The sequence below is a fragment of the Balaenoptera borealis genome, assembly GCF_965194805.1.
Source record: "Balaenoptera borealis genome assembly, contig: HAP1_SCAFFOLD_1115, whole genome shotgun sequence".
Taxonomy (NCBI): Eukaryota; Metazoa; Chordata; class Mammalia; order Artiodactyla; family Balaenopteridae; genus Balaenoptera; species Balaenoptera borealis.
Window position 1 is genome coordinate 188230 of NW_028123098.1, and position 14632 is coordinate 202861.

At 45.7% G+C, this 14632-nt stretch overlaps 1 protein-coding gene across 1 annotated transcript in view; it reads right to left on the reverse strand.

Moving 5' to 3' along the window:
• The window catches only part of LOC309621863 (uncharacterized protein), a 160684-nt gene extending 147093 nt beyond the window's left edge, over positions 1–13591 (reverse strand). Inside the window, exons 1-2 of the mRNA XM_082409186.1 lie at positions 13278–13591; positions 6268–6405 (exon numbers count right to left, since the gene is read on the reverse strand). Coding sequence (XP_082265312.1) covers positions 6268–6405; positions 13278–13340 — 201 coding nt within the window. The 5' untranslated portion in view covers positions 13341–13591. The remainder of the gene's footprint in view (positions 1–6267; positions 6406–13277) is intronic.
• Between the last annotated feature and the right edge of the window lie 1041 nt (positions 13592–14632).

Consider the following 14632-nt stretch of genomic DNA (forward strand, 5'->3'; position numbering starts at 1 on the left):
GTGCAGGAAATTTCACTCTGCTTTCTTGGCTCAGTCCCCCATCATCCTATACCACCCTGACACTAAGGAAATGTCCTGTGGGGGAAATCGGCTTGACATTCTGCTAGATTTCACTCCATCATGCCAGCAAATGAGTTCATCAAAAGATATGGTGATTTCTCTTTTCCAGTGGAGTATGTCTCCCTACACCAAACCCCTGCTCCAAATCTCTAAATGTCCCTCTCTAGCATATTAGTTGATATTGTTTCTTGATTGCTTCCTTAGCTCGATGATCTTTTATTCAAGTTTGTTTGCTCGTTGCAGCAGGAGTGATGGCCTGTGCCTACCTAGTGCAGGCATATTATTATGGAGATATGGCTTTGGTCCCAGACACCACAATAAGGAGAATATCATAAGAAAGCAAGTCACACGAGTTGTTTGGTTTCCCAGTGCATGTAAAAGTTATGTTTATGCTATACTGTAGTCTATTAAGTGTGCAATAGCATTATGTCTAAAAAAAGTACATATCTTAATTTGAAAGTAGACTTTAAGAATGCTACCCATCATCTGAGCCTTCAGCAAGCTGTAATCTTTTTGCAATAGTAACATCAAAGATCACTGATCACAGATCATGTAACAAGTATAATAGTGAAAAAGTTTGAAATATTGTGAGACTTACCAAAACATGACATAGAGACACGAAGTGAGCAAATGCTGTTGGAAAAATGGCACCACCAGTAGAGCTGCTTGACACAGGGTTGCCACAAACCTTCAATTTGTAAAAAAAAAAAAAAAAAAAAAAAAAAAAAAAAAAAGCATTATCTGCAAGGTACAATAAAGTGAAGTGCAATAAAGTGAGGTATGCCTATACATCCTGCCTCAAAGCAGAAATCCTATTTAGATCACCTTTAATTTCTCTCTATGATATATCAATAGTTTTCTATTCTAATAGGGTTCTTACATTTTTTATTACACTTATTATTAGGTATATGATGTTTTGATGATAATGTAGATGGCATATTTTTTAGTTTTTAATTTTATAACTTTTCAGACACAGAAAAATGTTAGTGGAATTTTTTAATGTTTGGTCTCTTATCTGGCAACTCTTCTAAAAACTAACTGATATTCTAATAAGTTATCTGTAGATGGTTTTGGATTTTCTGTATCCTTAATTATATCAACTATGGAAAGTGACAGTATGATTTCTTCCTTTCTTAGCCTTATATTTCTGATTTCTTTTTCCTGCCTTACTGCTAATGCCATTTAATACTTTTACTAATAGGTTGAATAGAAAAGGTAAGAGTTGGCATTCTTATTTTGTTCCTAATCTTACAGTGGACGTTCTCCACATTTCACTATAAATAGGATGGTGGCTCTAAAGTTTTTTGTAGTTTCCCTTTGCTATGAGTTTTTAATCATACATAATTATTGAATTTTATCAAATGCTTTATCTGACTATACTGATATGATCATATACATTTTCTCCTTTATTTTATGGATGTGGTGCATGACATTTATTGATATTTGAATGTTAACTCACCTTGCATTTCTGGAGTAAAACAACTTGGTAGGAATTCACACACACACACACACACACACACACACACACACACATTCACTCACTCACACACTCTACATTTGATTGTCTAACATTTTGTGTATGATTTTTGCTTCTGTATACATAAGGGAGATGGGCCTATTTTCTTTTCTCATAATTGTCCTTTTAATTAGTGAATAGTATATAGAGGGTAGAGATTTAAAAGACCTTTTAAAAGGTCTTCTTCTTCTGTGATATAATACAATACAGTATTACTCCATTTTTTAAAAATGACCTTTTTCATTTTCAAATAATTTCAAATCTGCAGAAAAGATACAAACAGAGTTCCCTTTACCTCTCTCCCAGTTTTTCCTATTGCTAACATCTTATACTACCATAGTATATTTTTCAAAATTAAAAAGCCAACATTTATACATTACTATTAACTAAACTTAAGACTTTTTTTGGATTTCACCAGTTTTCCTGTTAATGACCTTTTTCTGTTCTAGGACCCAATCCAGTATATCACATTCCACTTAGTTAGTTGTCATGTCTCCTTAGTCTTCTCTGGTCTATGACAGTTCCTCATTCCTTCCTTGTTTTTCATGATTTTGACAGTCTTGAGGAATATTTGTCTGATATTTTGTAGAATTGTTCTCAGTCTGGGTTTGGCTGATGTTTTTCTCATGATTCGACTGGAGTTATAGGTTTTGACAAAGAATACCGCAGAAGCGAAGTAACCGTCTCATCACATCATAACAGAGAGTATGTAGTGTCTCCGTGACATCACTGGTGATGTGAAACATCATCACTTGCATAACATGGTGTTTGCTTGGTTTCTCCACTGTAAAGTTACTTTTTCTCCCATTTTATACTGTCTCTGGAATTCAATCATTAAGGCCAGCCCAGGACTGGACTTAAGGGGAAGATTAAGCTTCACCTCCACCTCCTTGGGGAGGAGATGGATGCCGGGGGGGGGCGGGGGGGAGGTTACCTACATATGGAATTCTTCTGTTGGCAAGATTTGTCTTCTCCCTCCCTCCTATTATTTATTTATTTATACACTCATTTATTTACTCCATTATGTTTTAATATGGATTCTTTATAATCTATATACATAATTACAACCTTAAAAACCTCTGGTTCCCCCACTGACATATAAACTTTTTGAGGAAAGGCTCTGTTTCTTTTTTATTTTTGTACACTCTATGCGTTTAGCATAGTCCCCTAATTTATAGTGGACTTCCAGTAATTATTTTTTAATGGATATCTTTCCACTTCAACTGAAAAGTACCCTTTCCTTATATAATAGCATTCTAAATCCAAAATAAAAGTAGATTTTAAAATAAGTAAAAGTAAACTCATGCATGATCACCCTGTAATAAGTATGTAAAAAAGCACAGGGTACTGCAGAAATAACTTAACCATTTGAGTTGGATGTGTCTCCAAAAAATATTGAAGCCACATTTGGAAAGAAATTACAGTATTTGATAAGCCAAGGATATGACCTGCTGTGTGCTTTCTCTTTTTTGTTCAGATCACCAAAGGAGATTAAGACCCCGTTTTCTCCCTTCTCTGGAAAATTATCATCTGATGCAGTCACTCAGATAACAACAGAGAGTCCAGGAAAAACCATGTTTTCATCTGAGATTTTTGTTAATGCTGAAGATCGTGGACATGATATTCCAGACCTCAGTACACAGAAGTTGGGCAAAGTTCCTGTCAAGTTTGCTTCATCATCTTCAGTCCAACAGATTACTGTTCTTCATGGCACAGATGGTAAGAGAATTTTAGGTCACATTACCAACTTTTGTGTGTCATTAACTAAGAAATTTCTTGATTGGGTCTTTCTAGTTAGAAAACCTAATTTTAATTTTAAGCATTAGGTTGTACATGATTAAAACATCTTTTATTTACATAGCTATGAAGAGAATATAATTTATTATGTTTTTACTTCAATTTCTAGTGAAGTTAACAACCTATGTGAAACTCATGCTACTTGTGGCTGACGTATTTTCAACTCATAATACTTGTCATAAGAATGCAAGTAGTTCATGAAAACATAAAAACTATAGAGGTTCAATTTTAGGGAGGTAGATAACTATTTGGCATTGTTTCTTTTACTATTGTTTTGCATGATACAGTGAACAGATAGCAAACACAATACCAGTCTATTTCTTGCTCAAGAAACGTTGAGCAGGGACCCAGGTTGACTGTGACTCTGCTTTCTTTAAAACATGGAACCTTGGATTCATCATCATAGTCAACTGGAAGGGACGAAAAGCATGGAGGAGCACATGTTGGGAGGCTTTTATGGGCTAGGCCTAGGTGTGGCCCACATCACTTTCCACTGACTAGGAATAGTTTAGCTGTGCTTTCCAGGATGAAGAAGAAATGAGTTTTGGTGAACAGCTAGCAATTTCTACCATAAGGTCTACATTTAGAGTGTTCCTATGCTATCATGACAGTGATATTTTTATAGTGCTTATACTATATAACATTCAAAATTATAGCAAGTTATTTTCTTTTTCAGACCAGTAACTGGAAAGTTAAGTTCCCATTCTACCTCCAAATGAGGGTGGGAACTTTCAATTACTAATTTTAAAGTATTCAACAGTTTGTACAAATCTATTCAAAATATATTTTAAGTTTTCCTACTTGTGCAAAAAGTTTATCTGTCTGTAGGTATAAATGGAATATGCCTAAATGTATAAAGAAAATTGCTTAGTTCCACATGTAAATTGCACTGAATTTAATTTGAATAAATACATTTATATGTTGAAATGGTTATATTTCTTTTCTTTTTTTTTTTTTTACTTTTATTTATTTTATTTTTGGCTGTGTTGGGTCTTCATCGCTGCGTGCAGCCTTTCTCTAGTTGCGGCGAGCGGGGGCTACTCTTCGTTGCGGTGCACGGGCTTCTCATTGCGGTGGCTTCTCTTGTGGTGGAGCACGGGCTCTAGGCGCGTGGGCTTCGGTGCATGGGCTCAGTAGTTGTGGCTCGCGGGCTCTAGAGCGCAGGCTCAGTAGTTGTGGCACATGGGCTTAGTTGCTCCGCGGCATGGGGGATCTTCCCGGACCAGGGCTGGCACCCGTGTCCCCTGCATTGGCAGGCGGATTCTTAACCACTGCGCTATCAGGGAAACCCGAGATGGTTATATATCTTATACATTTTTATTGTGATATAAAATTATGCCCCCCAAATGTATAGTCTAATCAATATCACACAGAACACCTTTAATGTGTCAGTTACCTATTGCCACCGTGATACTGTATAAGAACCTCGAAAATCTCAGTGCTTCGTAACAACAGACATTTGCTTTCCTCACTCATGGGCTTATGAGTCAGTTGGAGTTTGGCATCAGGATGCAAAAACGGTTTGGGTCTGTTCCACATGCCTTGTACTGAAACCCAGGCTACTCTGGGTATGCTGTTTTCATGTTGGTGGCAGAGCACAGGAGAGGAAATCCAACTGTGAAAGTGTATTTTATACCTCTTCTGACATCAAATGGATCGGTCTACATAGAGCCCACAGTTCACGGTCTTACCTTTACATACAGGTACTTGGTAGAAAGGACTCCTTTAAAAGAGAAATATTATTTGGTTTAATAATAAAAGATTTTTAACTCTGTGGATTCAGAAGTAAAATTTTAAAAAATATTTTAAAAGTATACAGAATAGGGCTTCCCTGGTGGCGCAGTGGTTAAGAATCCACCTGCCAATGCAATGCGGGGGACACGGGTTCGAGCCCTGGTCTGCGAAGATCCCACATGCCGTGGAGCAACTAAGCCCATGTGCCACAACTACTGAGCCTGCATTCTAGAGCCCGTGAGCCGCAACTACCGAAGCCCACGCGCCTAGAGCGCATGCTCCGCAACAATAGACGCCACCGCGATGAGACGCCCGCACACCGCAACCAAGAGTAGCCCCCGCTAGCCGCCAACTAGAGAAAGCCCGTGCACAGCAATGAAGACCCAGTGCAGCCAAAAAAATAAACACATAGAATAAATAAGTTCAAACAATAAATAAATAAATAAACATAAATTTAAAAAAAAAAGAACACCTAATGCAGGTGGGAAGGTGAGAGGGCCACTGTAAAGGTCATCTATGCTACATGTACAAGAACCCCGAGAGCACACCAATAGGTACCACATTTTTCACTGCTGTAGCCGATCATTCCCCCTGTACTACCACACTGTAGCACTCCCTTCCCTCATCTACTGCTATAGTCTCTTTGGAAGGTGTTTCACAACTCTTGTTATGAGAGTGCCAGTTGAACTGTCCTCACTTCCTTCATTTATACCAGGATTGAAGACCTTGTAGTCCGAGATCCTGTCCAGAGAGCAAGCAGGCTAAGACTCTGTCTTTGTTGATGTATTTCATCAGAAAGGGCTCTACCCCCTCTCCTAGTTCATGGTGTGAAGCGTTCATAGCCTCTTGGGAAAGTGGGGAGAATTGAAAGGACTCTATATGAGAATGCTAGGCTTTGTAAAACATTTCAGTTTTTTAAAAATAAGACTCATTTTCTATTGGACTGACAACAGTCCTATGAAATACAAAGAAAGCCGAGAATCAGTGACAGGAAATGATCACCAGTAAGAATTACAACAGTCACCGCTTACCTCGTAGCTTACGGCACTGTCCATGGTCCTTAAGAAGAGTTAGTAGAAATGCCTTGCCCATCTTGCCCCTGAACCCCTTAAAAGGTACACGACTGCTGTGTTGGTGTTTAGGGGGAGCATCTCACTTACCAGGGACTGACTTCTCCCTTGATCCCTCTGTAGTGATGGAGACTTCCCCGCTGATGAAAAATTCCCTGGGATTGCAACCTCCAAGCCAGACAGCTTTCCTATGGAAAGACAGAGAGCTTGTAAAGATGAAACACCAGTCTGCGGGAGAAAGGGAAGAAGAGAATGATGGAAATCGTTTCTGGGAAACTATTTTTACATTATGTTTTGTTTGTTCCTGGTAAATAAACTGAAATCTTCTTAACATTAAAACAAAATCTAAACCACTAAATTCAATAATACAGGAGTATAACTTTTGAAAAAAATTTCTTTGGCTGCGCAGCATGTGGGATCTTAGCTCCCCAACCAGGAATTGAACCCACGCCTGCTGCATTGGAAGCGCAGAGTCTTCACCACTGGACCACCAGGGAAGTCCCAGGAATATCACTTTTAAAGGAGAAGTTATAAACCCCTTGGTTATATGAACTGCAGATTTTTAGTAAGAAGTCAATATATTTTTTGTTAGGCACATTTTATGTTAGGCTGTCTCCCTGCACAGGATGCAGGCGCCTTGAGAATGGAAATCATATCCCTCTATAGTACGTCCCTCTTCTTTCTGCCTTGCAGTTTGCTGCTCCACTTGTTCAACCCCACCTAGTAATAACCTATACTTCCCTCGTTCCTGTTTTCCCATCTTGAAAACAGACAAAAGGCAACCAAACAACGCAAAGGTCTCAACAAATAAGGGATATCCAAAACCAGAGATGGCCAGAACTTCTGTATCCCTCATGAAACCTAGCCCGGTGTTCAATATGTAGGTATCATTAATACATGCGTGTTGACTGAAACAGTTTAAACTCAATTCTTCCACTTCCCAGTTTAGTTTTAGTCCTCATACAAAACGTGATAATCAACTTGCTTAATGCTAGGGATCACAGTGAAAAATAATATCTGAACTGACTTCTGTCAGATGAGTGAGAACTAAGGTTAATTCAGTGTATCTGAAGCATAGAAAGTGAGGGCACAAGTGGCACAAGATGGGGCTAGAGAAGCAGAGAGGATTCTAGACCACGCAGAGTCTTAAAGGCCAACAAACACTGTGTTTTCTATTCTCAAAACAATGTTTGTGAGCGATGTTTATGAGCAATGTTCCAACTTGCCTTGAAGGTTTTTTGTGTGAAGAATGGATTGGAAGGAAACAAGATATATGGACACTAGTTAGGACCTAATCGCAACACACAGGCAAGTTCAGTATTAGGGTGTTGAGGGAGAGCTGACAGATTCCAAAGAAATTCAGGAGATGAACTGAAGCGGGCTTAATGGGGTAGGAGATGGAGGAAAGGAAGGTCTTAGGGAATTAAAGGGTTTACTGCACACATGAGCAAAGTCTCAAAATTAATCATTTGAACGTACAGAGGTAGATCTCTCAAATGACTCCGGTTAGGAAGCAACGGTACGCCCTTTAGAATTCCTACAGACAACACAAATCAACTGTTTCGATGGAAAATTCGGCGGGACCGGTGCGTTTTTTCACTCCAACTTAGCTCCAGTTCCTATTACTCACATCTTCTGTGCCAAAACAACACAGCTGGAGGAACTGAAGGGGATTCCGTTTTGGTAATTAAGGAGTGTCCCCAACACTGACAGTCCCATCTTAAAAAGCACTCCCTCTGCATTTTACCCGAGGAGCAATGGCCAGAGCCTCCCTTTGAAAACGATGGGCAGAAATGAGAACATCACACACTGTCCCTTTCAGCTACTGTGAACTGAGCCGCGAGACGACCAATACCCCCTGGCACAGCGCGGACGGGCCAGCGCGCGGGGGCAACAGGGACAGGAGACAGCACAAGAGACGAAGCCCAGGCCCAGGGGCCAAGGCCTATTACCTTTCCGGCATGTGCAAAACATAAAACAGAAGCAATATTGTAACAAATTCATTAAAGACTTAAGAAAAAAACAAAAATCAGATGCTAAAGTGCCTACTCTAACCACTATACTATATTGCTTCTATAAAACAAGCACTAAACCTCAGATACAGAAAAAAACCCTTTTCGTGTCCTCACACCTAGGTCAAAATTACAAAGCGTTAATTCAGGAGACAGAAAGGGAAGGAATAAATCTGAATGAATCTGAGTCAGAACACAGTGCTATATAACCTTAGGCAAATTCCACAATACCCATGCCTCAACATGGCAAATTCCACAATACCCATGCCTCAACCTCCCTATCTATAAAGGAGTTAACCACACCAGCGCTAACCATTACTTGCCTCCTGGTAGCTTGTGAGTGTTAATTAATATTTGTAATAAATACACAGATCATCAGTTGAAAGAAACAAGGAAAACTACAGCGTTATTATTATTGCCTTGTTGCTAGAGCTAAACACCACAAATCAACATAAATAACTTATGTACACCAAGAATGTAGGGTTTGAATATGTACTTTGAAAGGCCATCATATAATTAGTTGTTTCACCTCTAATTGCTTTTCCTTTTTTTTTTTTTTGAATTTAAAAAAGCAATACAGGGACTTCCCTGGTGGTTCAGTGGTAAAGAATCCGTCCTGCAATGCAGGGGACGCGGGTTCGATTCCCGGTCGGGGAACTAAGATCCCACATGCCGCGGGGCAACTAAGCCCTCGCACCAAACTACTGAGCTCGCACACCTCAATGAGGTAGCCCACGTGCAGCAAACTACAGAGCCCACGCGCTCTGGAGCCTGCACGCCACAACTACAGAGCCCACGTGCCACAACTAGAGAGAGAAAACCCGCACGCCACAACTAGAGAGAAGCTCTCATGCTGCAACGAAGAGCCCGTGCGCCGCAACGACAATAAAGATCCCACATGCCTTAACGAAGGTCCCGCGTGCCGCAACTAAGACCCAATACAGCCAATCAACCAATCAATCAATCAAGTGGGGCGGGGGGAGCAATACAGGAATTTCCCTGGCAGTCCAGTGGTTAAGACTCCAAGCTCCCAATGCAGGGGGCACGGGCTCGATCCCTGATTGGGGAACCAAGATCCCACATGTGGCACAGCGTAGCCGAAAAAAAAACAAAAAAAGCAACACATACCCTACGGCATTTATCCCAGAGAACGCATGTTCGCACAAAAAAAGGTACACAAATGTCCACAGCATCTCTATCAGTAATAGTCAGGAAATGGGAAAAAAAACTCAGATGTTCTTCAATGGGCAAGTGATTAAACAAACTGAAGTACAGCCAAACCATGGAATACTACTCAGCAATTAAAAAGAAAGCGGCACTGGGACCTCTCTGGTGTTCCAGCGGTTAAGACTCTGCACTCTCAATGCAGGGGGCCCAGGTTCCATCCCTGGTCAGGGAACTAGATCCCGCATGCTGCAACTAAAGACCCGCACAGCCAAATAAATAAATAAATAAATATTTTTTTTAAAAAAGAGGAGCACTGTTGATTCATGCAATTTGGATGACTCTCCAGGGAATTACACTGATTGAAAAAGGCCAATCCAAAAGGTTGCATACTGGGAATTCCCTGGCGGTCCAGTGTTTAGCACTCAGCACTTTCACTACCTGGGCTGGGTTCAATCCTTGGTCGGGGAACTAAGATCGCACAACCGGCAGCGCAGCCAAAAAAAAATTTTTTTTACTTAAAAAAAAAAAAAGGTTACACACTATATGATTTTATTCACATAACATTCTTTTTTTTTTAATTAATTAGTTAATTTATTTTATTTTTGGCTGCGTTGGGTCTTCGTTGCTGCGTGTGGGCTTTCTCTAGTTGCGGCGAGCGGGGGCTACTCTTTGTTGCAGTGTGCGGGCTTCTCGCTGCGGTGGCTTCTCTTGTTGCAGAGCACGGGCTCTAGGCACGCGGGCTTCAGTAGTTGTGGCACGTGGGCTCAGTAGTTGTGGCTCCCGGGCTCTAAAGCGCAGGCTCAGTCGTTGTGGCGCATGGGCTTAGTTGCTCCGCGGCATGTGGGATCTTCCCGGACAAGGGATCAAACCCATGTCCCCTGCAATGGCAGGCAGATTCTTAACCGCTGCGCCACCAGGGAAGTCCCACATAACATTCTTGAAATGACAGGTTGCCAGGGACAGATAGGGCCGGGGGAGTGGGAGACGGGCCATCTTCCCCAGGGGGTATTTTCCCTTGATCATCTGCACAAAAACTTTATTGCAACTTTATCCACTGCACTATCAGATCATTATGATTTGGTGGGGAGTGGGGGAGCAGCAGTGGCTATAAAATGGCATCAGGAGAGATCCTGTGGGATGGAAATGTTCTCTATCTTGACTGTGTCAATGGCAATACCCAGGTTGTGACAGTATACTATGATTCTGTAAGATGTTACCATTGGGGAAAACTGGGTAAAGGACACACAGGAGCTATCGCACTATTATTTCTTACAACTGCATGTAAACCTACAATAATCTGGACACAAAAAGTTTAATCAGAAATGAAGGCAACACATGCCTCTTGTAACAAGTAAAACAATAGTCCGTGGTCAGTCTCTTTCTCTACCCGTCCCATTCCCTCCCTCTTGAGATAACCATGCAAACTCACTGCTCATACAAACAGGCATGCATTTAATACTTTCTGTTTACTGTATCAAAATGGGATCATACATACTACATATTACCCTGCAGCCTACCTTCTTCACCCATCATCCCTATATCATAGAGAGCTTAAAAAAAAAAAATTTTTTTTTAAGTGCCAAGCAGGATGGCAGGTATAGAAAATTTTCTGACTAGGGCAAATCTGACAAATGTTTACCGTGCTAATGTGCCATAGCTCAGCCAGGTGCATTCAGTGAGAGCACAATATGCAAGTAGCATTCTAAAGAGATCTGCAAAAAATGCAAGGTCTTCAGCAGCTCTTCGAGGATCCCATCCCCCTCTCTGCCTCCTCCATGGAACCATCCCATGGAGGTTGAACAGTTTAACTCCATTTGCCCCTCCTGCTGTTTGTGCTTTCGTTGTATACTTCTGTTCTACATCTCCACAAGACATTATTATTGTCACTTATTTACAAAATAACATATAAATATAAAGGTGTATGTACCTGGGTATATGTACATGTATATATTAGACACACACACACTTTAAGTGCTCTTTGTTCTTTCCTGCAGTTGTGTTCTTTTTTTTTGGGGGGGGGGCAAGTTTTTATATTGGTAAAGTTCTGTACTACTAGAAATATAAGATTTGAAAAGAAAAGTGAGACTTGAGGATCATCTGTGGAGCTTATCCTCATTCTCCTGCTGACGCATTATGTGTTTATAATTTGAGAACTGCAGATAAATACAAACTGGTCTTCTCCATACTTGCTCACTAAGGAATTCCTCATTTCTAGGAAACGTCTATTTCAAGGAAAGGAAACAAACAAAAACACCTAGTGCACTAGATGATTAAAAGGTACACATTTTATAGCCTGAGTTCGAGAAAAAAATTACCCAAGAAACGGCCTTTTTCCCTAGGAGCCAGCTTCTACTAGGGGAGTCTAGGGTTCTCTAGGCAAAGAAAAAAAACTTGCCAGTTTAAACAGAATAACAGAAACGTTCAGCCAATCAAATATACAGAACTCATCACTTGCAGTGAGGAATGAAAGGCCTGTATCAACAGAAAAAATAAATGGCACCGGCAACGTCTGCAACAGAAAACAAACAGGAAATCCTTTAAAAAGCCAAAATTGCAAAGACAGATGAACAGGGTATGAAATTACACGCCGGGCAATGCACCTGTTAAAGGAAAAGAGGCGCACACCAAGTCTGAAGTCTTAAGAATTCGGTGTTTAACACTACTTCTGCATGCTGCCCAGCAGAAAACTCGGGTCCTGGCTTAATCCACAACGCACACTTCATTTAAGGAGGTGAACTGCTTGGTCTGACTCAGTTTCTTATTCTGTAAAATGAATGCAACACAGCTGTCGTGAGTCCCCAAAGAATTCTGCACAAACGCTTTGTAACTCCAAAGTGCTGTGCAAATCAGAGCAGCCCTTCTCTCCTTCACATTCGTTGGACTTAGAATTTCAGAAGTTTAGCTGAAAATATAGACGACTCGGAAGCAAGGGACTGAGAGTGGCCCACACAGGTGGAAAGAAATGCAGAAACTGGAGCACCTCATACAAACCGCAAGAGACCACGTTCACGTGCACACGTTATCAGTGACAGAAAACGCCACCGGTAGCAACTGTAAACCACTGAGAGGACCAGCAACGACATGTGTCCAAATCCAGCCGGCAGCACAGCCTCGTCGGCGGCAATGCCTTAAACACAGCTCCCCGCACTCCGCGGCCTAACAAGATCCACTTTTTCCAAAAAGTTTAGCAACTTGCCAAGTACACTGGCGTAGTTCACCTTTTTTAATTGCTAAGCAAACATGCAGGGGAGTTGAGACAATCAAGGGAATGTTCAGCCTTCCTCAAAAATAAGATCCAGGAAATTCACGTTTTGCTTGAACAGTTTCATGTCTAAAACTGATCACAAACCTCTGTTTGATGTTGTTTTCTCGCTGCTGGCCAATAAGCCCGGGAAAGAGAACCAATTCTTTCAAACAGGGAGGGCTCTCTGCACTCTTCAGCTAAACCAGCGAGGCTTTACCACCGTCACGTTTAAAATAATGAGGAGGATGCCTCCATAGAGTTTACCGGGCTGCGCTAATCACGAGGGGCCTCGGGCGCCCAGGGCGGATCCCAGCGCCGGTGGCCGCGGGACCGGACGCCCTCCCCGGGACCCCCCCAGGACCCCCTCCCCGGGACGCGGCCGCGGGACAGGACGCCCCCCAGAACCCCTGCCCGGGACGCAGCTGCGGGACAGGACGCCCCCCAGACCCCTGCCCGGGACGCAGCTGCGGGACAGGACGCCCCCCAGAACCCCTGCCCGGGACGCGGCCGCGGGACACGAAGCTCTCCCCTCCCCAGGAACCCCTCCCCAGAGCGCGGGCCTCGCCGCCGTCTCGCAGCACCCGCCGCGCTCACCGCGGGCCGGGAGCCCCCTCAGGCCGACTGGCCCCCGCCCGCCGCCCGGCCTCCCTCCGGCCCGCGCCGCCCGCCGCGCTCACCGCGTTTTTCTTCTGCACCATCTTGTCCATCTTCTTGGCAATGCGGACCACCTCGTCCTCCATGGCCCTGGCAGGCCTGCCCCGCGCCGGGCCGCGGGGGACGGGAAACGAGCGGAGCTGGCCGGGCGGCAGGTAAGCCCAGGCGTCGGCGAGGGCCCTCACCAGGCGTCACCGAGGCGCTTCTTCACTCACGACGACTGCGACGGCGGGGGCGGCGGCGGCGGCGGCGCTCCTCCCACGCAGGCAGCGCCAATCGAGCTCCCAGCTCGCGGCGGCGACGGCGGCGGCGCTCCTCCCCCGCAGGCAGCGCCAATCGAGCTCCCAGCTCGCGGCCGCGGCGGCGCTCCTCCCCCGCAGGCAGCGCCAATCGAGCTCCCAGCTCGCGGCGGCGGCGGCGGCGGCGCTCCTCCCCCGCAAGCAGCGCCAATCCAGCTCGCGGCGGCGGCGGCGGCGGCGGCGCTCCTCCCCCGCAGGCAGTGCCAAGCGAGCTCCCAGCTCGCGGCGGCGGCGCTCCTCCCCCGCAGGCAGCGACAATCGAGCTCCCGGCTCGCGGCGGCGACGGCGGCGCTCCTCCCCCGCAGGGAGCGCCAGTCGAGCTCCCAGCTCGCGGCGGCGGCGGCGGCGCTCCTCCCCCGCAGGCAGCGCCAACCGAGCTCCCAGCTCGCGGCGGCGACGGCGGCGGCGCTCCTCCCACGCAGGCAGCGCCAATCGAGCTCCCAGCTCGCGGCGGCGGCGCTCCTCCCCCGCAGGCAGCGCCAATCGAGCTCCCAGCTCGTGGCGGCGGCGGCGGCGGCGGCGGCGGCGGCGGCGGCGGCGGCGCTCCTCCCCCGCAGGGCAGCGCCAATCGAGCTCCCAGTTCGCGGCGGCGGCGGCGGCGCTCCTCCCCCGCAGGCAGCGCCAAACGAGCTCCCAGCTCGCGGCGGCGGCGGCGGCGGCGCTCCTCCCCCGCAGGCAGCGCCAATCCAGCTCGCGGCGGCGGCGGCGGCGGCGGCGCTCCTCCCCCGCAGGCAGTGCCAAGCGAGCTCCCAGCTCGCGGCGGCGGCGCTCCTCCCCCGCAGGCAGCGCCAAGCGAGCTCCCAGCTCGCGGCGGCGACGGCGGCGGCGCTCCTCCCCCACAGGCAGCGCCAATCGAGCTCCCAGCTCGCGGCGGCGGCGGCGGCGGCGCTCCTCCCCCGCAGGGAGCGCCAGTCGAGCTCCCAGCTCGCGGCGGCGGCGGCGGCGGCGGCGGCGGCGGCGGCGCTCCTCCCCCGCAGGCAGCGCCAATGGAGCTCCCAGCTCGCGGCGGCGGCGGCGGCGGCGCTCCTCCCCCGCAGGCAGCGCCAAACGAGCTCCCAGCTCGCGGCGGCGGCCGCGGC